The sequence below is a fragment of the Aaosphaeria arxii genome, assembly GCF_010015735.1.
Source record: "Aaosphaeria arxii CBS 175.79 unplaced genomic scaffold BU24scaffold_11, whole genome shotgun sequence".
NCBI classification, from domain to species: Eukaryota; Fungi; Ascomycota; class Dothideomycetes; order Pleosporales; genus Aaosphaeria; species Aaosphaeria arxii.
This window is the reverse complement of record NW_022983484.1, coordinates 509906-532825: the sequence shown is the minus strand read 5'-3', so window position 1 is coordinate 532825 and position 22920 is coordinate 509906. Positions and strand designations below refer to the sequence as shown.

Below are 22920 nucleotides of genomic sequence, written 5' to 3'. Positions count from 1 at the left end.
GTCCCACGATTACATATTGCTTTCTCGATGTTTGCCTAGAAAAAATGGAAGAGCACCGCGTTGATAGTATTGGATAACATTCAAATTAGGTAGCCATTTTGACTAGGGGAATGGATTTTAGAAGTATAAAAGCGCTGATGGTTTGAACTTTTTCTCTACAGCTACAACTGAAAAGCATTTGAGCATAATTCTCATTTTCTAATCTTTAATACTCAGAGCCATGACTCCTAAAATGATCATTACCACTATCCTCCTATCACTTTCTACCATCGTGGCAGCACACCCAGGTTTCCAATTACGTGCCGTGAACAGCACAATTATCATCTCCGACCCAACGCGCACCACTGCTACACCATCTCCAACAGGCAATGGCATCACTACTCCTCTGCCCACTCAGTCCGGCATGGTCAGCAACTGCAACACGTTTTACAAAGTAGTCAGTGGCGACACATGCCAATCCGTGCTCAGCAAGCACAACCTGTCATTCACGCAGCTGCGAGCGTGGAATGCTGGGATTGGAGATAATTGCCAGTTTCTCCTCCTGAACACAAACTACTGTGTTGGTGTTATCGGAGGTACGACAACCACAGTGGCGCCCACACCTACTAATGGCATTTCCACTCCTTTGCCAACTCAATCTGGCCTTGTGGACAACTGCGACAAGTTTTATCGAGCCAGGCCCGGGGAGACGTGTGCAGACATTGTCAGAAAGATTGCAGGGAACGGCATCACGCTTGCTGATTTCCTCAGGTGGAACCCGGGGGTTGGACCGGAGTGTAGGTCGATGCTGGCGGATACATATCAGTGTGTTCGTGTCATTGGGTTCACGCGTCCACCAACGACTACGACTGGGAATGGTGTTACAACCCCGCTGCCTACGCAGACAGGAATGGTGGGTAATTGCAACAAGTTCGAGTTCGTTGATGCGGGCGAGGATTGCGGGACTATTTCACAGAAGTATGGGATCAGCCTTGAGGACTTCAAGAAGTGGAACTCAGGGGCGACAATCAACGGTTGCACGGAGATGTGGGCAAACACGTATGTTTGTGTTGGCATATTCTGAGAAGCTTAGGGACGGAGTAATGCAGATTCGAATGAAAGGACGATCGCTCATAATGGCGTTAGGTGTAGGGCGCGGGATCAACAATTGTCTCTCATGATAACAAAGCAATCCTCAAATTTGCATTGCATATCTTCTATCTCCTCACAATGTTAATATCTAGATCTGCGTTTCATGTCTACTGGTCAGAGTTAAAATCACTTGAGCAATTTGCACGGACTCCTGCTTCAATCACAGTAGCATAGCTTAGACCTAACAGGCGTGCGGTAAAATCTTCAATTATTGATGCTATCAATGTGCTTTATAATTAAATCATCTACTGTAGGCAATAGCATCACGGCCTTTCTACCCACTTAGTCTACTTTTACGAGATCGCCGGACCGTTCACGAGTCCAGCCTTCAGGGATGATCTCTTTGACAATGCGCAATGATAGATGGTCGCCACCAACTCTATGTTCAGCACCGAACAGTCTCATCCCAAATTTTCTCTCTCTATAATTAGTGGGCTGCCTTTTCCGTGGATGTTCCGCCTGCCATTGCCTAGGTGTTATGATTGGTAATCCGAAATCCTTCGAACTGTCGGCATCGATGTATCGACCTTTGGCATTTCGTGGTAACCTCGACCCATTTCCCGTGGTTTCCCATTGTGCACATTCTGCATGCTTCACCATGTTATCGACACTCGCCATCATCTCTCGGCCATCAGGTAAGCGGAAAATAAAAGGATTGGAAAGGTACTCCAAGTAATGTCGACAGGTACGAAAAAGAACCATTTCATACGGTATTGCCCACGTTTCCTTCGCAACAATATCAGCGTGAATCAGGGTTTGGTGGTCTCCACTCTCGTGAGGTACATGGGATACGGAATTGGGGGAGTCGATTGCATATATTCGAGTCCCCTGGAGGTATTGCGAATTTTTCAAAAGAAGCTGTCCCATCCCAAAAGTGACAGATGTCCACGGGGAAGGGTATCCCCAGCCACGGTATACCTCCCACTCTTTCCAGTCTTCTTGACCACACTTTTGCAAGGTGCCTCCCGACGAGTCCATGCAATTGACGACAAGTGAACGCAGCGATGTGGTTTCTATTGGCAAAAATTCGCCGTTGCCATCATTGGAAGCTGGCCCATCCTCAGTGGCGTGTAAGGTCTTTCTAGTCCCGAACATAGAGGAACACATTGCACCCATCCTCACACGCACATACTTCATCCTGGGTAGTATCTGGCGAATAGAGTCGCAAACATGTAATTGCTCGCTTTGAGTTCGACTGTCGCGACCGAGTGTGTCAACCTCCAAGTTTACGCAGCTTTCCGGCAGTGCGTTGATAATCTGGACGAGAAGGTGTCGAGGAAGTACACAGTCCATATCTCGTGTAACACATAGAGAGTATGATAGTAGTCCGCTCAAGATTGGCAATATTGATACGAGTCGAGTTAGAGGCGGTACGAATGTAGATAGCTTCTCTTTCTTAAAAAATATTAAATCCTTGGCGCCGCCATCTCCCATGTGAATCGTCAGAGATCGAATATGGCGGCCGTGTCGTGAAACATCTGCGCACTGAAGAAAGCTCTCTAGTTTGTTATGCTTGGTGAAGGCGATGTGTTTGTAAAATTCTGGGACAGCGAGTTGATGCCATAACCTGCACACGGTGAGTACGTTGGTACGAGTAGGGCTGGAATCATTAATGACTTCGCTTAGGATTTGGATCAGAACCTCATTAGGTAAGTCATCCACAAAGACGGATTGTTTCCGAGAGAGGAAGTTCCAAATTCCCATACTGTCGATTTCCAAGCCAGAGTTGCAAAAGTAGGAAGAAAGGTTGAATAAACGAAAGTAAATCAAGGTAAATTTAGGTACCTTTATGTACGGTGGAAGGTGTATAGGGAGATGGTCTGTGTGTGTGTGTATGTTTCGTGATAAGAGTGAAGTTCATTAAGTGAAAGAGTAAAGTTCACCAATAGAAAGATAAAGTTCACTAATAAAAGGACAAAGTTCACTAGGTGAAAGGCAAGTCAACATCGACTTAATTGGCAGAGGATCGAGTAAACCAGAAGTGAGAATATTAGTTGTATTATCCTTAGGGGTCAAATTGTGTGAAGCGGAGTGAAGCCAGCATCCTTATATTACTCGATCAATTACATCACGTGCTAAATCCCTAATACTAAAGTGGCATGGCTGTTCGAAAAGTGCTTTGAGAATGTCCTGCAGAGATGGCAGCTTTCAAGGCCTCCACCGGAAAGCAGGATGTCTCCAATCTAGATCCTGCACTTGCTGTGTCGTCAATCCTTCCAATTCTTGCTCCACGTTCTTCTGCTTCCTGCGGTGATTGCTTGCCTTCATCCAGAATAACAGCGCAACGCTGGAAAGCAAGACGACAGAGCTCGTGGCCAGGTTGAGTCCATTGCCGATAGGGAAGTTGGGCGCATCGGCTGGAAGGAAGCTCCAAGTCGAAATGAGACCGCCAATGTTTCCGAACATGACGTTGGTGCCGATAGCAGAAGCGCGCGCAGTGTCGGAAACAACGTTTGCAGACACTTGGGCGTTACAAAGTGCACCGAACGAGAAAGCGCCCGAAGCGATGATAAATGTGGCTCCGTAGCGGACTTGCGTAGATGTAGTGGCGAGGAACATGATGTAGCCGGCCATCATCAGAGGAGCGGAGGCAATCATGAAGATGAGGCGACGATCGAAACGCCAAGAGAGGAACGGGAGCAGGACGGTGAAGAATGCGCCAACAATGTACGGTGGTACTGTGTGGAGCTGTTGCGAGATCACGGAGTCCTTGGGATAGATCGTCCTGACGATTGTTGGAGCAAAGAAAGCAAGACCTTGGACGGTGATGTTGTCGAGGAGGAAAATGAAGGAGGTTGCCAGGGTAGAAGGGTTGATGATGCCTCGAAGAGTCTTGGTCCAGTCAATCTTGTCGAGGACTTCGGTGGTTCCAACACGCTCAGACTTGACACGGGCAATTGCAAGGTCCTTCTCTTCCTGTGTAAGCCATCGTGCAGTTTCTGGTCGGTCGGTGAGGGTGACAAAAGATATCAAGGCCAGGATGCAGGTGATGATGCCTTCAATGGCGAAAATCATGCGCCAGCGAGTGAGGCTTCCAAAGCTATCCAACTTCAGAATGGCAGATGCCAAAAGACCACCGAAAGCACCGGCCAAAGGCGCCATGACGATATAAAGCGAAAGACGGAATGCAAGCTCGGAACGGCGGTACCAACGGGACATGTAGTAGGCGATTCCGGGAAGCATACCGGCCTCAAAAACACCCAGGATGAAACGAACACCACAGACGGCATGGATGTCGTGAACGAAAGCCGTGCCGATCGAACTGATTCCGAATCCCAAACTGGTGATAGGAATGAACCAACCTAGACGCAATCAGTATTCGCACATGGAGAGAAGACCGCTAGCAACTTACCCGGTCCCATATATTTGCAGAGCATATTGGCGGGAATTTCCATAACGATGTAAGAGATATAGAAAACGGAAAGGACGGTGTTGTAATCGTATCCCTTCAATTTGAGGTCCTTTTCCAGTCCCGCCAATCTAGCATTGCCTGGTAATGGTTAGCGAATGCTTACTGGATCCAACACGACACCAGGGGAACCGAATGCTACCCCCACACAGTGAGAAAATACATACCAATATTTGCTCGATCAATGAAGCAGAATAGATAAAGCAGTGCGACAGTCGGGACGATGTAGAGATCGATCTTCCATCGGAGACGTGATTCGGCCTTAGGATCGAACGTTATGAGTGAATTGCCCTGACTGGAAACATAATTAGCATCAGAGACCAGGGAATGAGAGAATGTATGGGGCGGAGTGGGACGTACGCATCTGTTGCCACATGGCCGCGCTCTGCCGCGTTGTGGGCATCATCGTTCTTCATGTGTTCCGAGTGGTTCACGGTGTATTTCTCGTCACCAGAGAGCTCCGCGTTACTCATCGCAGCCATGTTAGGAATGACTGTCAAAGAAGAGCAGACGATAATCGAAAGACTTTGAAGGATGCGACGAACTAGGAGGGTGGAGGAGGGCAACTCGTTTCGCGATGCTCTTCTGGTACTTATAGATTAGGAGCTACCCCAGACTCTGGATCCGAAAACGCGTCGGCTTCATGCGATCCAGTCACGGAAGACGCCCTCGAGTTGGGCGCAGCGTGGGGAATCATAGCGGCCAAGTACGAGCGAGACCATCCAAGGACTAGCAGACTGACTCGAAGGATAATAGCGATGCATGTGATTGGCGAGTAATCAACAATGAACGAAGCTCGGCACGCTTGCCTGTGGAGAGCTCTCCGCACCCCCAGATCAGCCATAAAACACAGAGGCAGCGATAGCGGGTGCTCAACCCCGGCACCTACTCGATTGAACTTGCCCACTTCCGTCGTCGGATGGTGAAGACGGTTGTTGTTATCGACGAAACTCATATATTTCTCTCCCTTCCTCCAGCTAGCCTTACCCTCTCCCCGCATTTCGCGTCGCACACGATCACATAAGGGGCTTCTTGGAAGTCTGGAGCAACGTGATGCGATGGGTTGGTGCGCTAAAGAACCGACTGACCATAATAGCCATCTCATGGTTGGACGACGCAGTCTAGAATTCCATCGGAAAGGGGGTACGGTACCTGGGAGAGTGAAGTGCACGGTGAGTAAATGGCGATTTCCGGTAAGGTCTAGAGCGATGCCACACCAGCCCCAGATGACGGGTGCTGCACACACGAATTGGCTGCATAATATCTCCCAACGACCTGGTTCATTCAGCCCGACTAATCTTCGTGGCAGAACGTTGATCCCCTTAAGATTATCACAAGATCGTGGGTAAAGTAAAACCTCTGGTCTCAAAACAATGTGTTTCTGGTGACTATTTCATTTGGTGTCTTGGTAGACAAGATGAAAAGAAGGCCACGGAGCGTGGCAGTGCGGCCCCAAGGCAAATAGCCAATCACTAGCGATTTGGTCGAGGATTGTTCAAGTTGGATATTTGCCGTAACCTTCTTCCGCCCTTGCAACACTCTTGAACTAACAACGCAACAATGACTTTCAAATTGTTGACCGAGGTAGGCGACATCATTTCCTTTCGAACTGCTCCTTCCTGATATGCAAACAATGCAAATGTCTTCATAGACCTGCGGGTCCGCGGATATCCAAAGGTTGCAGGCTATCCGTTCACTTGCCGATCGATTATCCGTACTTTGAGACTGGAGTGTCATGTCGTCTGAAAAGCGTGAGAATTTCAAATCACCTTATTCAGCTTACTTCATCTCGGCCGTGCATTGGTCATCCCCTGAATTGTCTCCTCCTGACGCGTCCTATATTGAAACCAGTTTCTTCCTTCTTTGAATCAGCCAGAGAGCAAGCATGAATGCACTGGCGGCAAGATACGCCAGACCAGTGAATACTTGAGGATAAAGATATGGCTTGTCTGCATCAGGCTTTTTTATATTCAATGCAATGACCATTGCAAAAGTCGTTGGAAGAATTGCTGTACCAAATGAAAGCGCGAGTAGTGACGGGAGCTCTATCAGACCTCCTACCTCGACACAGAGGGGGCTCAGTGCCTGCATTGCAAAGTGTCAGAGTTGATACAGGTGATGAACGAAGGCAAGCAACTTACCATCCAGTATGTGCCCGCCACCATACCATTGATGAGAGCAAACACAACAGTCACCGCGTACGAAGCAGCCGGCACCCAGAGAGCCCAGATAGCAACGCCGCAAGCGAAGGTTGCAATCCCGGCCACTTTCATCCTCCCATAACGATCACTCAGTACCCCGAGCGCCGGCCTACCGATCAACGTTCCAAGGTTCATCAGAGCGGTGACAGAGGATGCCTGAGACTTGGACAACCCTATTGAACGTGCAAAGTCGGAGAGCGAGTACAACAACACCATATAACCAAGCATGGAGAAGAAGCCCCAACAGAGGAGCAGGATGACTGGGAGGCGGCGTAGCAGATGGAAAGCAAAAGGATTCATCGTCGGCTGGATGACCTTGTTTCTGTTACGAATGAAACAGGTAGCAAGGAGGTTCATAGTGCCAGCCATGATACCAATAATACGTAGCGACCATGCCAGAGACAGACGATCAATCATTGGTTGAGTGGAGAATGATATGATGAGACCACCGATACCAGTACCGGCGGAGTTGATTGAATTGGCAAGTGAGCGCTTCTTATCAAACCATTGCGAGGTCACAGCAACGCTGGGCGTAAACAGAAAGCCCACTCCAATGCCGAGTAGAATGCCCTGTGTGCAATATAAATGCCAGATCCTCGTGGAGAAACTAGCCGCTATGTAACCACCCATCTGGATGAGTGCTCCGACAGCCATAGGAATGTGTGTTCCAAAGATTCTGACGAGATACGTGACTGGAGATGCCATAATCATGGCAACTCCAAAGTTAAGCCCACCGATGTAAGCATAGTCCAAAGGCGTGGCTTCAGGATAAATGTCGTTTGCTAGATAGTAGGCGAGGTATACACCGTAGCTTCCAAACACACCCCAGGTGAATGAGTTCACAGTCGTTACGCAGGCGACGCATACCCAGCCATAGCCGCCATCTGGTATTTGGTGCTCATTTGATTCTTCGACAACAGCTGGTACCACAAGTTCCCCCGTCTTTGGAGCAATGAGCCCCTCGATTTGTTTGTCGGTCATGATCGAGGCTATTGTCTATGGTCGCTTTTGAGACACCAAAGCAGATGGACGACGAGTTACTGCGTTTTCCTTCGGATGCAAATCGCGAGAATTCCTAGTCAAATTTTGAAAGGCTGTTTATGCAACCAAAGATTTTAATGACTGTTGATTTTTCGTTTTCGATTCCGAACCTTATCCACGTGCGGGGAAATGAGATGAAAGATGCGGGTTCTTACTCGCCAGAGATCAATGCCCATGTCCCGCCAATCGATATCAGTGTTGCATGGAAGTGAGTTACCAGTCTCGGGAGCATCGAGTTGAAGATGAAGAGAATGTAAGAAAAGACGACGACATTTTATAGAACATATATATGCGAAAAACGTAATACTTGGCCCATTCGGAGTGACTTGGTGTGGGTTAACCACCTATTTCGGAATGAATTGACAAAATTACGGCATTTCGGATACAGAGATGCGCGCCCGGAAAAGCCGTCCATTTGTAAGACCAGGGAATAGAAAAAACCTGGGGATTTCGAGAGAGCACACCATACTGAATAGGTAGGTAGGTAAAGAGCTATCCGATGTCGCTATGTAATTGCTTCGACCCGCTAGGCTTGCATGCATCGTCGACGTCGGAGCTCATGTTACGATGGTATGTTCGAATCATCCCTCATCCACGCGCAATTGGATGGACGTCGAAAACGCCAGTATGCGATGGAACGAGATAAATTGCATGATGAACAGACTTAAACGATTTCAAAGCCCAGCCAAGTCATCGAAATTTAGTTAAGACAAAACGCGAGCAACAAAGCTAAACCCCTTTGGTCGACCTCGGTAGTCGGTACCCCGCGAGTCAATCGTCATCCTGTTCACCCATACTTTATCAATGAATAATTGAAGATGACTTGCTTGTTATCTTTATATTTACGGCTTCAATCGCCATTTAGACCTTACTCAATTTCTCCTGGATTCATTACTTGAGCGAATTCCTTCCCAATAACACCAAAGAACACGACAAAATGCCTTCCGCGATCACGATCAAGCAAGTTCCCGGCAAACCAGGACAAGTGTATTATCCTCTCGAAAAGATAACACTCCCCGAGCCCAAGCCCTCAGAGAACCAGGTCAGCATGGAAACCCGTTCTCGAAATCCCTCATCTGACTCCTTCTAGGTCGTCGTCTCCATCTCCGCTGCAGCCCTCAACCACCGCGACCTCTTCATCCGTCAACACCTCTACCCCGGCACAACCTTCGGCGTTCCTCTCCTCGCAGATGGCGTTGGCGTCGTCACCTCCGCTGGATCCTCACCCAGCGCCCAACAATGGCTCAACAAGCGCGTAATTCTGAACCCAGGCACCGGGTGGAAGGACTCGCTTGACGGACCCGAACACCCCAAGGGCTACGCGATTCTTGGTGGAACGAAGACGAATCCCGCGGGGACACTCGCCGAGAAAGTTCTGATAGAAGCTTCCGAGCTTGAAGAGGCGCCGAAGGGATTGAGCGATGCGGAAGCAGCTGCGCTGCCTCTCACAGGCCTAACGGCATGGAGAGCGTTCTTCGTAAAGACAGGAAATGCCAAACCCGGTTACAATATTCTGATCACTGGAATTGGTGGCGGCGTGGCGTTGATGACGCTTCTGTTTGCGGTCGCGCAGGGTTGCAATGTTTATGTCACAAGTGGAAGTGAGGAAAAGATTCAAAAAGCGAAAGCGCTGGGAGCTGCTGGCGGCGTGAATTATAAAGAACAGGGCTGGGAGAAGAAGCTGCAAGGACTATTGCCCCAGAACAGAAAATACCTCGATGCTATCGTTGACGGCGCCGGTGGCGACGTGGTATCGAAGGGCATGAAGTTGTTAAAGGTATGGATATCTTCTCCGTTGTGCCTAATAACTTAAACTAACTAATTCTAGGCCGGTGGCGTAATCTCTGTCTACGGAATGACTATATCACCAAAGATGGACTTCCTTATGGGTGCTGTGCTACGCAACATTGAAGTCAAGGGCTCGACAATGGGGTCGCGAAAGGAATTCGCCGAGATGGTCGATTTTGTGAACAAGAAGAACCTCAAACCTGTGGTATCGAGGGTGGTCAATGGTCTTGACCTCGCAGCCATCGATACTTTATTCGATGATATGAAGAACGCCAGCCAATTCGGCAAACTGGTCGTCCAGATTGACAACGGCTCCTCATCGAGTAAGTTGTAGGAGGCCAAGATAGATAGTAAATGTATGAACATGATATGACAGTCAACAATATAAGTTACTTTTTTGGTTGCTACAGAACTCAACTCATTCCCAACGCGTCTCTACGTCCACATGAGGAATTGATCCTCTGACTTTTGATCTCCGCATACATAATTGACACCGAACTCACTGTAGCCTCTTTCCGTCTGACTCCATGAATGTCCTATCGATCGGGTATATTTTTACCCACCAGGCAGTGCACACGATTTACTCGTCGTGCGTATATCCCATCGTGCTCTCACAGTTGTTTCCCGAGCCAACGCATTCCCACAATTCTTCGTGTGTAGCGATAGCAACCCGATGCGATGTCCACCGAACCACTTCATTCTACCGGCAAGTGTGAGGGAGGAGTTTGTCGATGGCCTAGTTTAGCATCGTCAACTGATGACGAAGTTCCCACTCTGACCTCGCGGAGGATAGGCGTTCCAGAGCATGTTTTTTATAGAGGTTGTCTCCTCTTCTGTTTTTTTTGCATAAGAGGTTATCTCCTCTTGCGTTTTTTTGCATAAGAGGTTGTCTCCTCTTGTGTTTTTTTGCAAGAGAGGTTGTCTCCTCTCCTCGTGGTGTCATAGCACGGACTCCATTGTGGTCGAGCTAGCAACGGAAGCACCACGATCACCGGCAAGTGAGGGTGAAAGCTTTCCATGTGTCGCAGCTTCAACCGTGTCATATAACCTTGCCTCCCGGATGGTTTTCACCCCGGCATACTCGAGGCAAGGTTCGCCCAGCTCAATTTTCTGCTGTCCAGCTCATTTTCTGCTGTCCAGCTCATTTTCTGCTGTCCAGCTCATTTTCTGCTGTCCAGCTCATTTGCTGCTGTCCAGTTCCATTTGCTGCTGTCCAGCTCTTCGTGCTGCTGTCCAGCTCATCGCACTGCCGTCCAGCTCATCGCACTGCTGTCCAGCTCAAATACTGCTGTCCAGCTCAAATACTGCTGTCCAGCTTGTGATGCTGATGTCCAGCTCTTTATGATACTCTACAGCTCTTGATGCTGCTCTACAGCTCTTGCTGCTGCTCTACAGCTCTTGATGCTGCTCTACAGCTCTTGATGCTGCTGTCAAGTTCGATTACTGCTGTCCAGCTCAATTACTGCTGTCCAGCCTTTCTCCAGTCCCGACCATGCACTCCATGGCCGAAATGGATGATCACGCCTTCCGGGTCCATCACTAACCCGGCGTGTCGTCGAATTTCCCAGAAGAACGCCGTTGCCCTCTCAGAGGGCTTTTGCCAAAGGCTCGGCTCGGGTATAGCCGCATGAGCCTGAGAACAGCGATTAGCAGTGGAAAAAGTGAAGTTGATGGGTCACATACCTTTTTGAGCGGCGTCCTTGGGGGAGAAAAGAAGAGGGAGTGGAGGAGCTGGGGCGGACAACTTCACTTGACACAAACAGCTGGTCTGTGCGTCGACCATGGCGACGCGCTCAGGCCAGCTCGCACTCAATCGAATGACGTAGAATTTGGTGGAAAGATTCTTTTGGGGTGGATACGTGATGGGATCGTGGGTATCTGAGTCCCAAGGCTCTAAGCAAGTCCTGTGTAGTCATGAAAATAGATTCGCCTATGCGGGCCTATGAGGCAGAAAGGTTAAGCATAAGATTTAGAAGAAAGACGTGTAGCTACAATTAGTAACTCTATAATAACACCGGGAATAGCTATAGCGAAAAGTATGAACCATTCAGAGAGCATCAAAGAAAGTATTGATATTCCAGACATCTACAGTTCTGTCTGAATAGGCCCTTTAAGCTCGTACCCGTGGTTACAATCTTGCTCTGCCCATGGATACCTAACTATGTCAGATAGTCACAAATGAATGGACGGTTTGGTAGCTCTTGGGTGAAGGGGTAGAGTTTTCTCCACGTATCGGCTATGTCTTAGAGTGCCTGGTGCAAGAATCACGATAGATCTAGTACGATATTTTGAGGTTACAACCAACCCATGCACATTTCATTGATGGTTGCTTGCTCTGCTCGACGGATGATTTGGTTAGTGTTCTGCTCCGACATCGTAAGTAATCCGATGCTTGGATCGCAAAGCCGGGCAAACCCCAGAGTAGCACTTGGCATAGCTCTTCAACCTCTTCAACCTCATGATAACAACCACTCCTCTCAAACAGTTACCAATACGGCCGGAGAGACCTGCCAGTCCCCACAACGATCGTTCGAAGCTAGTGCTTGACGTGACTGAATCAGATTGCTCGCCTTCAATTGTGTTCCTACCCCCTTTCGCCAAGTTCAATCATTCCAGTGTATATGCCCGACCGACGACGGAAAATCGCTATTTGGTGCAATGGTCAGTCGCACATGCAGGCAGTGACCTGGACTCGAGGAAGAGATAGTAGTAGAGGAACCTCTATTGTGCGAAGTGGGATTGGTCCATCGAAATCTGTACACCATCTCGTAGTCAGTCACAATCAAGCGCGGAGACATACTCAGCTCGTAATGCTATCAATTTTTGCACTCAAACGATGAGTGCTTCAGATGCTTGTCGGTGGCCTAGTTTAGCATCGCAAGCTCCTTTTGCAAGGAAGCTCGCGAAGTTCCCACTCTGACCTCGCGGAGGATAGGCATTCCAGAGCATGTTTTTTTATAGAGGTTGTCTCCTCTTCAATTGTTCTCTTTTTTGCTTAAGAGGTTGTCTCCTCTTCTGTTTCTTTGCATAAGAGGGTTTCTCCTCTTAGTTTTTTTGGCTTAAGAGGTTTTCTCCTCTCAGTTTTTTTGCATAAGAGGTTTCCTCCTCTCAGTTTTTTTGCATAAGAGGTTTCCTCCTCTCAGTTTTTTTGCATAAGAGGTTTCCTCCTCTCAGTTTGGCCGACCGATGCTTCTTTCTAAGCATGGACGCCTGCGGCTATTTCGCGACGGGACCCCAATCATCCGCAGGTTCGGATGAGGGCATTGTGTGAGTCGCATCTTTGTCCGCTTCATTGAGTCCCGTGTAGGGCTCACAATAGACCTTGCCTCCCGGATGTGTGTCACACCGGCATGTTGCGAGGTGACGTTGACCAGATGATGTCCAGTCTTCGTCTGGCCTTGACCACCACGTAGGCAATCGAAATGGAAAATATCACCTCCCTGATGGGGTGAGGCGATATTGACCGATCGCTCACTCTCTGTTACATTGCCACTGCCCCGTTCAGAGAGCATGTAGCTTTGCAACGTTTGGGAGGCTCATACAAACAGGGTTCCGTAGAACCGCACTTGTTAGAGCGGAGCATGCAGGCATTTCGCCCGCAAGAACGCCGTTGCCCTTTGTGAGGGCGTCTCGCAAAGGTACAGCTCGGGTAAGAGCCGTATCATCCTGAAAACACCATAGATAAGCAGCAATTAGCAACGGGAAAGTGAAGTTTGTGGGTTACATACCTTTTTGAGCGACGTTCTTGAAGAGGGAAAGAGACGAAGGAGCTTGGGCAAACACCTTTGCTTCACGCACGCGAACGACTGGTCCGTGCGTCGACCACGGAGACGCACTCAGACCTCCGGCTCGCACTTGAATGGTGAATAGATGAAGTCGAAAACGGCGAAGCAATAGAAAGATTTACCTCCAGGTGGCAGGTGAAAGATGGTTACGGGATTGAGGTAATCCAAGCCCAAAGGTTTCAAGCAAATGCTGTGTAGCCCGTAAAATGAGTTCTCTCTGCGGTGACGATGTACGCTCAACGCTTCAGCTTGAGCACCTCTATTAGTAGGACAATTCCATGAGATTGAATTACCTGACAGTTCAGTATCAAAATCAAGAACAATGGTTCGTTGTTGTGGCATCGTGCTGCAGTTGCAGATGTCTACATTAAGATAGCTTTAAACACTCGTAGGATCTCTAGAGAAGGGTAAAGTTAAAGGGTCTTTTAACAAAATAAGCTAAGGCTTACCCTAATCTAATTAAATATACAATTGCTAACTTAAAAAAAAGGTAACAGGGTTACTCCTGTAACAAAGAAGGCTACTAAATCTCAACATCTACTCGGACTTTACATTGAATATCCTCCAGGAAAAACTACGAGAAGGCCTGTAACTATAATGTGCTTAGTTATTGCGCATTTACATTATCGCAACGTCACCTCACGATTGCAACGAAGCACTGTAAACAATTTTGAACTTTTTTGAATTCAGGAAAGCTGTAAGAGCAACCTTGAGTCTATTAAGTGTCTACGAGGTATCAAATCATTAACTCCGAGTCATGATCACCGATTTTTTCTATCCATCATTTTCTTTGCTGGATTGATTCATTTCCACCCAAACTCGTTGCCAAATCTGTTCATAAGGACATCGAACGAGCAATTTAGTCGTCCTCATCAGAGAAGACCTCCTCACCACGCTTGCGGCGGGCCATACGGTCCTTCTTCTTCTTCCTCATCTCGGATGAAGTCAACTTCTTCTGTAGGATAGTTAGCGCAATTCTGAGTGGGTTTGTGGATTTAAACTGACCTTCTTTGTCTGGGAAGCAACCTTGTTACCTATTTTTTAAGTTAGCAATTGTATATTTAATTAGATTAGGGACTGCACTGACCCATCGCATCGAACGTCTCCTCTTCCTCGCCCTTCTCCGCAAGTCTGGGACCTGCTCCTTGACCCTGAACCCAGTTGTGACCGGAGGGAGTCATCTTTCCATCGACAACAGCCCAAACTTCCTCAGTCAAGTCCTTGGTGAACTCGGCAGAGTGAGTGATGATGATGACACCACCTTCGAAGGACTTGATAGCCTTGGACAAGGCACCGAGAGAGTCACGGTCGAGGTAGTTGGTGGGCTCGTCAAGGACGATCAAATGAGGTCGCTGCCACGAGCAAGCGGCGAGGACGACCTTGACACGCTGACCACCGGAGAGACCACGCATGCGGGAGTGGGAAACCAATTCAGCATCGAGACCGAAGTTGGCGCAGTGGGACTCGATCTCCTTGCGGACAAGGGGACGGAACTGACCACTGGCAAGAGCCTCCTTCTGATCGACCTCAGCCACCATCTTGGCGTGAGAGGCAAGGATCTCGCTACGAGGAATCCAGGCGTTGTCGGCAGTCATCATAGGAGTCCACCTCTCGTTCTTCATGCCGACGTTCTCTCCGAGAGCGAACGAGCACTCGTACTCGTAAGAGTTCTTGAACTTTCTGCGGGAGGAGATACCAATGACACGACGCTGGGTACCCTCAATCTTGTAGATCTTGTCCATGGCCTTCTCGTCCTCCTCGGTGACGATCTTGTTGGCACGGTCCATGGTCTCACGATCCTCACCAGTCTGGAAACGCCACTGGATGTACTCGGAAGGAGTCTTGTCCAAGTGGTGATCGATGTGGGCAAAAGCGTGCTGCTTGATGTAGGCAATACGGATGTTCTCGTGCTGGTAGACTTCACCGGAGGTGGGGATAAGTTCACCAGTCAAGACGTTGACGAGGGTGGACTTTCCGGCACCGTTGGGGCCGATGACAGCAATACGAGATCCGAGCGAGCACTGGAAGGTGATGTCGGAGATCTGGGGCTTGGAGGTTCCGGGGTACTGGAAGGTCATGTTGGAGACACGGACGATGGCCTTGGCCTTGGTCTTGACACCCTCCAAGAAACCGGGCTCAGGGAACTTGAACTCCATGTCGGAGGCAGAGAGCTCGTGGTAAGATTTGGCAGATGGCACACGCTTGACGAACTCGCTCAAGTTACCGCGGTAACGCTTGAGCTTGAAGCGCTCGTAGTGGATGACGTGCTGAATGACGTTGTCCAAGAACTTGCTGTCGTGAGAGATGATGATGGATGTGCAAGGAGAGCTGACAAGGTAGTCCTCGAGCCACTTGACGTTCTTGACGTCCAAATGGTTGGTGGGCTCGTCAAGAAGGAGAATATCGGGCTCTTCGAAGACAGCACGGGCAAGAGCGAGCTTCATCTTCCAACCACCAGACAAGGCAGTGATGGGGCCAGTGAGCTGGTCGGCGGCAAAGCCGAAGCTGACGAGGGTCTCCTCGACCTCGGGCTGGGGCTTGTTGATGCCGACAGATGCGAGCTTCTTCATGGTCCACTCGATGACGGTCTGCTCGGTATCGGCAGAGTCGAGATCGTGCTCAACGTAGACGGTCTTGACCTCGCTCTGCTTGGGGAAGCCCTCGACCTGCTCGTTGTTGATGGCACGCATGAGGGTGGTCTTTCCGGAACCGTTGGGTCCGAGGAGACCGTAACGCTGACCACGCTTGAGGCGGAGATGGGTCTGGTTGAGCAAGATCTTGGCACCGTAGGCCAAGTTGAATGTGCAGTTGCAGAGGTCCTCGCCCTCCTCCTCATCAGGCTCCTTCTCGTCCGCCATGGCAGCGGCGGGAATGGCGCGCCTGCGGAGGTTGCTGGCAACGTCGTTGGCCTCAGCATCACCAATGAGAGCGGCGATGAAAGGACCGGCGTTGTTCTGCCAGCTGATGGCCTCGTAGTCCTTCTCATCGATGAGCTGACCACCGATGGCACCAATGTAGTCGACAATGGGCTGGAACTTGGCGTCAATCTTGTACTTGTCGGGGGTGACGTCCTTGAGCAAACCGGCAACGGTGGAGATATCACCAGCCTTGGAGATCTCGGGAGCCTTGCCATCCTTGACGGCACCGACACGGATCAGGGTGTCGAGACCCTGGCGGGTCTTCTCACGAGCCTCGGGATCGGCGAGGGTGTCGAAGTTCTTCTCGAGAGCAGGCATCAACTTGGGCAAGAAAGCGGCGACGATCTGGGGATCCTCGACGAGCTTGCACATGTTGTCAACGATGACGGCGGACTTTCGCTTAATGGCAGTCTCACGCTCGACGAGACCACGCTCGAGGAGGGGAACCATGATGGCGAGAGTGGGCTCGTGGACGTCAGTGACGAAAGTGGTGGCACCGAGCAAGTGAACGGTCTCGGGGACGTTCTCAGGCTTAGCGATACACTTGATGAGCTCAGGAATGAAACGCTCAATATCCTTGTTGGAAATGAGAGCGCAGAGCTTCTCCATGGTGGCGTAGGCAGCCTTCTTGACCTCAGGCTTGGTATCCCACATGGCTCCGGAGATGACGGGGATCAAGTCAGGGACACGGAAAGCGAGCTGAGCAGGTGCGCTCTTGCAGAGAACCTCGATGAGCTTGAGGTCGGTCATCTTTTCCGGCCACTTCTGTGCGTTCTCCAACGAGGTGATGAGGTGAGGAATGATTGCCTTGACGGCGTTGGGGTTGGCAGCCTCGACGATGGCCTCGGCGGCGGTCTGGGCGGCGACCTTGACGGAGCTCATCTTGTCACCGACAGCGGCCAGCACGTTCGGCAGAAGGGCAACGAGGAAGGGCTCGACGGCAGGGGAGACGGTGGAGTGCTGGGCAATGGCGCGGATGGCGTCGACCGCACGCTCACGGGCGACGGCATCCTTCTTGTTGCCGAGCTGCTTCTTGACGAGGTCGACGAACCTAGGGAAAAGAAAGTGTCAGTACAAGGATTCATATATTGCTTAGACTGTAGGTAAGGATATCGAAATTGCACATACTTGGTGGGAGCGTCAGCCTCCTCGATATCGCCGTTGATGAAGGTGGCGATGTCATTGGCGGCGGAGTTGATCTCGTCCTGGGCCTGAGAGACGCTCAACTTGGAGAAGAGCTCCTCGAGGACCTTCTGAGACTTGGAGTTCTCGGCCTTGACGGCACTAGCAGAGGGAGCCATTTTTCAGGTCTTGTGCTGTGAATTTTCTTTTTCGGTTTTTGGTGGGGAGTAGATGTTGGGCCTTGAAAAGACAAAGGCACAAAGGGCGGTCAAGTCCTACGAGTAGACGACTCTACTGGCGGGGGTATCAAGGACAGCAGGACGCGAATGAGACTCGCGACACACTCTCTATGCCAAAGACAAGAAACAGAGAAAAGAAAGCCCACGTAAGAGTGAGGAGAGAAAAGATAATGAGGGGAGAGAGAGAGGGTGTGAAAACGGGGTGGGAGGGGCAGACAGAAAACGCTTATATATCCCCAAAGAGTTTCGTTGCAAGCGCACAGAAATTTTTTGTGACAGGGATTAGTCTTAGCTAATACAAAAGAAGACTGATAGCACGGACCACGGACCGCCTTCTCTTTTTTCCGTCTCTCGCCGCCCCTCGCCCCTCCAGCCCACCAACACCAACAATCCTTTTTCGCATCCTCCCCCGTCATCGATACTCTAACTTACTCCGTACTCTACCAACCATCTCGCCGCGAATTATCGTTTCTCCTAATAAATCAGTCGATATCATCTCGTCTCTATGGGAGGACAATAATGAACACACTACTCTGTATTGAAAACTGCTTGCTTTCTTGTCTCAATCACCCACGGTCCAGATCCATATTCAGATCCAGATCCGGTGTCCAGTATTCAATACACCCTATCCTCTGTCTCAAACACTACACCATGCCACCCTCGTCATTGATGGTCAGCCCTTTTTAATTTCTGCAATCTCACACCCGATTCTGTGACCCGTGGCTGTGGGGGTTAATACTCCTTCGCCTGCAACTTCAGTACAGCGCGGCGGTCTGGTCCCTGGAAGAAAGGATGTGTGCATGTGTTTCTGTGTACGTGCAATATCTAATGCAATAATCATGGGCGAAAGAACACAGGAGCCCGCGGCACTTCCAACATTTACTTACGTCCAATTGGTGGGGTTCCGTCCCTGCATTGCGACCTCACCAGTATCGACTATGTTGCGAGTACCACCATACTCCAGCGTAGGTACGGAGTATTACTCGTATGGGCATGTTCAAATTCCCCAGGCTCTCGCAATCGCTGGCCGGGGTTAGCCTCGTTCGTTATCGAGAAGGCGGTCTGCACTCCTGCATCTCAGATCCGCCACAAATAGATCCTGGTTTCGCAACGTGTTTTCGCCGGCATACGGCAGTACCCTTTGTATCACCACTTGCTTCTGTTCCACCGCCAAACAACCACATGCGTTTGTCCCACTGTCTGCCGCTTGTGGATCCTTTGGCAGTACTCCGTATCTAGCATGCACTCTCAGTGGATGTCTTCTTTAGGACCCTCCGCGGGCGTTCCGTGGCAATCTTTCGATTGATACAACATTGCCTGTCTCAACAACTGCCCCGACCAGTCTTTAAATCCCCAGGGCAAGGTTTTTGGAACAATGTACCAGCCTTTCCGCCCTTCACACATTCTGGATGGCGCTACGGTCGCCAACGGACTTTGACTTACTACCCGATGTATTTCCAGACCGGTCGCCCACGTTTTCCAGCACAATCTTGTCCTAGCGAATACTATTCGCCACTCTCCGGCCACTGCAAGCCGGCGTGCTAAACAAGGAGCCAGCGAATGGGCGATGCTTAAATTGTTGCAGAATCTTCCATCAGCCCTGCGCCTTTATTTTTCGGCTCCCGTGTTTGTGCGAATCTTGTAATAGGCTGCCTCTAGCTCGCCAAAAACTGCGGTGAGGATCAAGTCTGTAAAGCCTGCTCACCACAGTACTCGGCCAAATTAGGCTTGGTTCCCGGTCAAGGATCCTACCTTGTAAGCCAGCCACAGAGCGAAGTGCATCCTTAACATACGCAGATCTAGATAACGTCTAGATAATGGAAAAATCAATAACCCTTCATTTACAGTCGTAGAGACGTGGCCAGTCTCTTGGGCGAACGACACCATTTGCTTGATCTATCTCCGTCGCTTTTATGTGTTAAGCACCTTCAGCGGCCATCCCTTGTCAATTAGGGCACAGGTCACAAAACATAGCATGACCACCAGTCGTGTTTTGAGACTTGTCCCCACAAACAACACTTGTTCCTAGGGATTCTCCACAAGGGTAGGGTTCTCCACAGTACGCTTGTATGGATCTATCTCGTCAGCAGGATGACTTGCATAGGAGGCGTTTTTGCGGCGACGCACAACCAGTGCACCCGCCTCATTTGGTCTGTGATGCATTTTCGAGTTTTCCATTATCAAAGCACCTATTGCTCCTCTTCCATATACATTCTATCGTAATCATTGTCTTGGTTGTTGTGTTCGGGGTTTTAGTACTAATCGCGATCCGAAGTCCCAAGTCATTCCTCTCTGGAGGAGAATCTTCTTCCGTCAGGAGTGCATTCTCAGCACCGGAGCTCTTCTCCGGGCCCAACGAGTGGGTATGTTTATGTTTTAGTAGCATTGACTGGTTGGATTCTAATCATGTCGACATCATCGCGCTCCTGTTTCCATACCGGTCCTGTCACATATCAATTGGAATTCAAACGTCCACCTCCAACGGCACACCCACAGAGCAGTAGATCTCAGGGCCTGGCACCGACACACACACGTGGGGACTGAAGCTGAAACTTTTGCAATACCAATGACGTTGAGCGTACACGATCGGCTCTCGCGGTAGCTCTAGCGAGAATGCATTCCAAGGCAACATTCCGTAATGGACATATATCAGTGACCATCGCCGTGACTTCATTTGTTCCGCGGGGTCTGTCTCCATTGTACATTCGTTACGATACTTTCGTTACGGATCATCAATCATGTTGCTCATCTCTAACCGCCGCCCGGCTGTCGTGCTACAGTTCATCTGGCTCATGGGCACACTCCTCGGACACGCCGCCGCTCAAAACAAACCGACCGTTGGATCAACGACTACAAGCAATGTCGGCACCAAAGCAGAATCCGGCATGATATGCGGTCTAAAAGGAAACCATGATACCAATTTGTTGACCTTTTACATGGGAAATTTCTTTTTCGGTGCACCCTTAACATTCGCCTTGTGTGCCGACTGGTGCAAAGCAGACTCCCAAAATTGCAAAGGATTCCGATTCTCTTTTGGAGATACTGGGGATCAGTATTGCGAGTATTTTAAGAGTTCTATGTGAGGGGGAGACACTATCGTCCTACTGAGATTCCTCACACTGAACTTTATTTAGGAATGATGCATTCACCCGCGATGATAGCTCCAATTACTATTACTACGACATAACGTGCCAGGGATTCCCAACCTTCGCCGTGACATCCGCAGCAGCAACTACGACCTCGACGACGACGTCAACGACGACCTCGACCACAACATCTACGACTACCACTGTTTCAACAACGACATCCACAGCAACTTCGACCTCGACCTCGACAACTACCCGGACCTTACCCGCCGTCACTTCAAGCGTGACCATTACAACTACCACCACTCGAACGACCACCCTTCCCGTCGTCACCTCTACCACTACCACAACCGCCGTGAGGAACAACTTCGCCACGACCACCGCCACTTCAACCCAAACCGTCACCCAAGCCGCAAACTTCTACTACTACAGAACGGTGACATCGACAGCAACATCGACAGCAATAGTAGCCAGGACGACGACCACCCAGTTTAGAACGGCCACGGTGGTTAGAACCACCACTCAAACCAGGACAGTCACCGTCCGAGGTTGATCAACCATTTCCACTGAAGCTTCGCCCCCGTCCCCTTCTCTTCCTCTTTCCACCAAGCGTCGCACGGAGGTATCAAGCCGTGTCCCCTTCCTAGACACATCATGGGAACTAGTAGAACGAAAGCAACGTCTCCAGTTCCCCCGAAAGCATGCTTCCTGCATTCACTCATTTCCTTCATTCGTATGTCCCATCACACACAGGAGACGATGGCTTGGGCACTCATCATATCATTATCATTACCATCATTTATCACCGTTATATTCTTATCGTAACCAATAGAAAGAAAAATAAAAAATACACTTTCGGTTCGTTTCACAATCAGATATTGGTACATGGGCTTTGCCTCACTCTCCGTGCTTGAGGATTGACTTGTGCTATACGAAATGTCGCTTCGGTGGTTTCTTCACCTTGATGTTGACGGATTACGCACACTTCGACTCGTATGAAATCTCCGATTTGATGTGAGGCTTTCTTCATCAGTGAATGACAATGCCATTGTGCACGTAGGATATGGGCACTCGAACGGTCCGAGGTAACAATGAAACACGCCATCAAGAGGTGGGAAACAGAGTGCACACGGATGTTGGATGAAGACAGTGAGAAGAATGAGATTTATTGATTGTGAAATAGAGAAAGACGACCATGTAAGCGCCAGACATGAAGTCCAACCCGACCAATCACCCAAAAGACTAATCAGCAAAACCATTGCACCCACCACTCAAAACCTCCAAGCCCCAAGCGACCCATCCAAGACCGAAACTCTCAGCATAAGAACTACAAACTGCTCCCAGAGCAAAACAAAACGAAAAAAGATGTAGAAATTATGTACAGCATGCCTAGTTTAGCATCGCAAGCACCTTTTTGCAAAGGGAAGCCTGCGAAGTTCCCGCTCTGACCAACGTGGAGGATAGGCAATCCAGAGCTTGTTTTTTAACGAGGTTGTCTCCTCGGCAGGTATGCTGTGAGATCAAGCAATGCGAGCTACTTGCTATGACATTTGCTGTCTGCACAGGACCTGCGAAAGCCACTGTTGTTGACCCCCGTTGCACTTATAGTGTAGTTCGGTCGAGATCAACGTCGAGGCTGGGGAGAGGTGAGGTGGGAGGAAGAATGAGTAGCGAGGTCTAGAAGTGAAAACCCATCTTGTACATACACGCTCGCACTGTTCAACCTCCAGAAGAGAGAGGGGGGTTGGTTTGTGGCTTCATTGCCTTTAATATCCCTCCGGCGCTCAGTGCACTTCGGATGGGTGGTTCGTCACAACGAGGGATCCCGAACAAACGTCCAGCCAAAAACCCACCGTCCGAACCATGTCAGGCCGGATCTTGTGGCTCGAGGTGATGCACCCGTTTTCACCTCACACTCGGCACATTGGCTTTGTGGTATCTGGTGACAGGCCGGTGCTGCCTTGGTTTGTCTGTTTTGATTTTTGTTTTATAATTTTTTTTTCTATTATTCCTAGATGAACTATACGAATGTCAGACATTGTGCCAATGTACTGGTCAGGTGAGGATGAGTGATATACTTACCTTTGTATTCGTTGCTGCTGTCGCTGTCTGTTCGACGCCGTTGTGGCTAGTTTTGTTTCTGACATTCCTACCTAGATTCACTACGTGAATGTCAGCCATTGTGCCAATCCACTGAGGA

General features: G+C 49.6%; 9 protein-coding genes across 9 annotated transcripts; 5 read left to right on the top strand and 4 right to left on the bottom strand.

Moving 5' to 3' along the window:
- The first annotated feature begins 167 nt into the window (after positions 1 to 167).
- On the top strand, positions 168 to 1367 carry BU24DRAFT_427568 (carbohydrate-binding module family 50 protein). Its single transcript, XM_033529257.1, has one exon. It carries the CDS (start codon positions 221 to 223, stop codon positions 1061 to 1063), a length of 843 nt encoding a protein of 280 aa, XP_033378782.1. The 5' UTR covers positions 168 to 220; the 3' UTR covers positions 1064 to 1367.
- BU24DRAFT_58569 (uncharacterized protein) lies at positions 1339 to 3057 on the bottom strand. The gene has a single exon (XM_033534433.1). The coding sequence runs from the start codon at positions 2833 to 2835 to the stop codon at positions 1414 to 1416; it is 1422 nt and encodes a 473-aa protein (XP_033378781.1). The 5' UTR covers positions 2836 to 3057; the 3' UTR covers positions 1339 to 1413.
- Positions 3058 to 3142: 85 nt separating this feature from the next.
- BU24DRAFT_399802 (putative MFS transporter) lies at positions 3143 to 5214 on the bottom strand. The gene is made up of 4 exons (XM_033525422.1): positions 4901 to 5214; positions 4708 to 4835; positions 4484 to 4621; positions 3143 to 4433 (listed from the first exon to the last, which is right to left on the bottom strand). Exons 1-4 carry the CDS (start codon positions 5020 to 5022, stop codon positions 3280 to 3282), a joined length of 1542 nt encoding a protein of 513 aa, XP_033378780.1. The 5' UTR covers positions 5023 to 5214; the 3' UTR covers positions 3143 to 3279.
- Positions 5215 to 6282: 1068 nt separating this feature from the next.
- On the bottom strand, positions 6283 to 7936 carry BU24DRAFT_58556 (MFS transporter, MCP family, solute carrier family 16, member 6). The gene is made up of 2 exons (XM_033534432.1): positions 6682 to 7936; positions 6283 to 6625 (listed from the first exon to the last, which is right to left on the bottom strand). The coding sequence occupies exons 1-2, from the start codon at positions 7720 to 7722 to the stop codon at positions 6377 to 6379; spliced, it is 1290 nt and encodes a 429-aa protein (XP_033378779.1). The 5' UTR covers positions 7723 to 7936; the 3' UTR covers positions 6283 to 6376.
- A 653-nt stretch (positions 7937 to 8589) lies between these two features.
- On the top strand, positions 8590 to 9973 carry BU24DRAFT_496442 (NAD(P)-binding protein). Its single transcript, XM_033534197.1, has 3 exons — positions 8590 to 8824; positions 8873 to 9559; positions 9611 to 9973. The coding sequence occupies exons 1-3, from the start codon at positions 8720 to 8722 to the stop codon at positions 9902 to 9904; spliced, it is 1086 nt and encodes a 361-aa protein (XP_033378778.1). The 5' UTR covers positions 8590 to 8719; the 3' UTR covers positions 9905 to 9973.
- A 568-nt stretch (positions 9974 to 10541) lies between these two features.
- On the top strand, positions 10542 to 11035 carry BU24DRAFT_58552 (uncharacterized protein). Its single transcript, XM_033534431.1, has one exon. It carries the CDS (start codon positions 10631 to 10633, stop codon positions 10913 to 10915), a length of 285 nt encoding a protein of 94 aa, XP_033378777.1. The 5' UTR covers positions 10542 to 10630; the 3' UTR covers positions 10916 to 11035.
- Positions 11036 to 14020: 2985 nt separating this feature from the next.
- Positions 14021 to 17814, bottom strand: BU24DRAFT_427564 (ARM repeat-containing protein). The gene is made up of 4 exons (XM_033529256.1): positions 17402 to 17814; positions 14443 to 17324; positions 14361 to 14389; positions 14021 to 14310 (listed from the first exon to the last, which is right to left on the bottom strand). The coding sequence occupies exons 1-4, from the start codon at positions 17572 to 17574 to the stop codon at positions 14215 to 14217; spliced, it is 3180 nt and encodes a 1059-aa protein (XP_033378776.1). The 5' UTR covers positions 17575 to 17814; the 3' UTR covers positions 14021 to 14214.
- Positions 17815 to 19612: 1798 nt separating this feature from the next.
- On the top strand, positions 19613 to 20255 carry BU24DRAFT_58497 (uncharacterized protein). Its single transcript, XM_033534430.1, has one exon. It carries the CDS (start codon positions 19704 to 19706, stop codon positions 20136 to 20138), a length of 435 nt encoding a protein of 144 aa, XP_033378775.1. The 5' UTR covers positions 19613 to 19703; the 3' UTR covers positions 20139 to 20255.
- Positions 20256 to 20372: 117 nt separating this feature from the next.
- Positions 20373 to 21273, top strand: BU24DRAFT_414023 (uncharacterized protein; the record flags this gene model as incomplete). Its single annotated transcript, XM_033526191.1, has 2 exons — positions 20373 to 20713; positions 20769 to 21273. 2 exons carry the CDS (start codon positions 20373 to 20375, stop codon positions 21271 to 21273), a joined length of 846 nt encoding a protein of 281 aa, XP_033378774.1.
- Between the last annotated feature and the right edge of the window lie 1647 nt (positions 21274 to 22920).

Bases quoted from the DNA above. Each gene is read 5' to 3' on its own strand.
- BU24DRAFT_496442 (XM_033534197.1), top strand. From the start codon at position 8,720: ATGCCTTCCGCGATCACGATCAAGCAAGTTCCCGGCAAACCAGGACAA. The intron at 8,825-8,872 runs GTCAGCATGGAA...GACTCCTTCTAG, and splicing joins CCAAGCCCTCAGAGAACCAG to GTCGTCGTCTCCATCTCCGC. The intron at 9,560-9,610 runs GTATGGATATCT...AACTAATTCTAG, and splicing joins AGGGCATGAAGTTGTTAAAG to GCCGGTGGCGTAATCTCTGT.
- BU24DRAFT_58556 (XM_033534432.1), bottom strand. From the start codon at position 7,722: ATGACCGACAAACAAATCGAGGGGCTCATTGCTCCAAAGACGGGGGAA. The intron at 6,626-6,681 runs GTAAGTTGCTTG...TTTGCAATGCAG, and splicing joins TGGCGGGCACATACTGGATG to GCACTGAGCCCCCTCTGTGT.
- BU24DRAFT_399802 (XM_033525422.1), bottom strand. From the start codon at position 5,022: ATGGCTGCGATGAGTAACGCGGAGCTCTCTGGTGACGAGAAATACACC. The intron at 4,836-4,900 runs GTACGTCCCACT...TTATGTTTCCAG, and splicing joins GGCCATGTGGCAACAGATGC to TCAGGGCAATTCACTCATAA. The intron at 4,434-4,483 runs GTAAGTTGCTAG...GATTGCGTCTAG, and splicing joins CTGCAAATATATGGGACCGG to GTTGGTTCATTCCTATCACC.
- BU24DRAFT_427568 (XM_033529257.1), top strand. From the start codon at position 221: ATGACTCCTAAAATGATCATTACCACTATCCTCCTATCACTTTCTACC.
- BU24DRAFT_58552 (XM_033534431.1), top strand. From the start codon at position 10,631: ATGGTTTTCACCCCGGCATACTCGAGGCAAGGTTCGCCCAGCTCAATT.
- BU24DRAFT_58569 (XM_033534433.1), bottom strand. From the start codon at position 2,835: ATGGGAATTTGGAACTTCCTCTCTCGGAAACAATCCGTCTTTGTGGAT.
- BU24DRAFT_58497 (XM_033534430.1), top strand. From the start codon at position 19,704: ATGGATCTATCTCGTCAGCAGGATGACTTGCATAGGAGGCGTTTTTGC.
- BU24DRAFT_427564 (XM_033529256.1), bottom strand. From the start codon at position 17,574: ATGGCTCCCTCTGCTAGTGCCGTCAAGGCCGAGAACTCCAAGTCTCAG. The intron at 17,325-17,401 runs GTATGTGCAATT...TCTTTTCCCTAG, and splicing joins GAGGCTGACGCTCCCACCAA to GTTCGTCGACCTCGTCAAGA. The intron at 14,390-14,442 runs GTCAGTGCAGTC...CTTAAAAAATAG, and splicing joins GGAGACGTTCGATGCGATGG to GTAACAAGGTTGCTTCCCAG.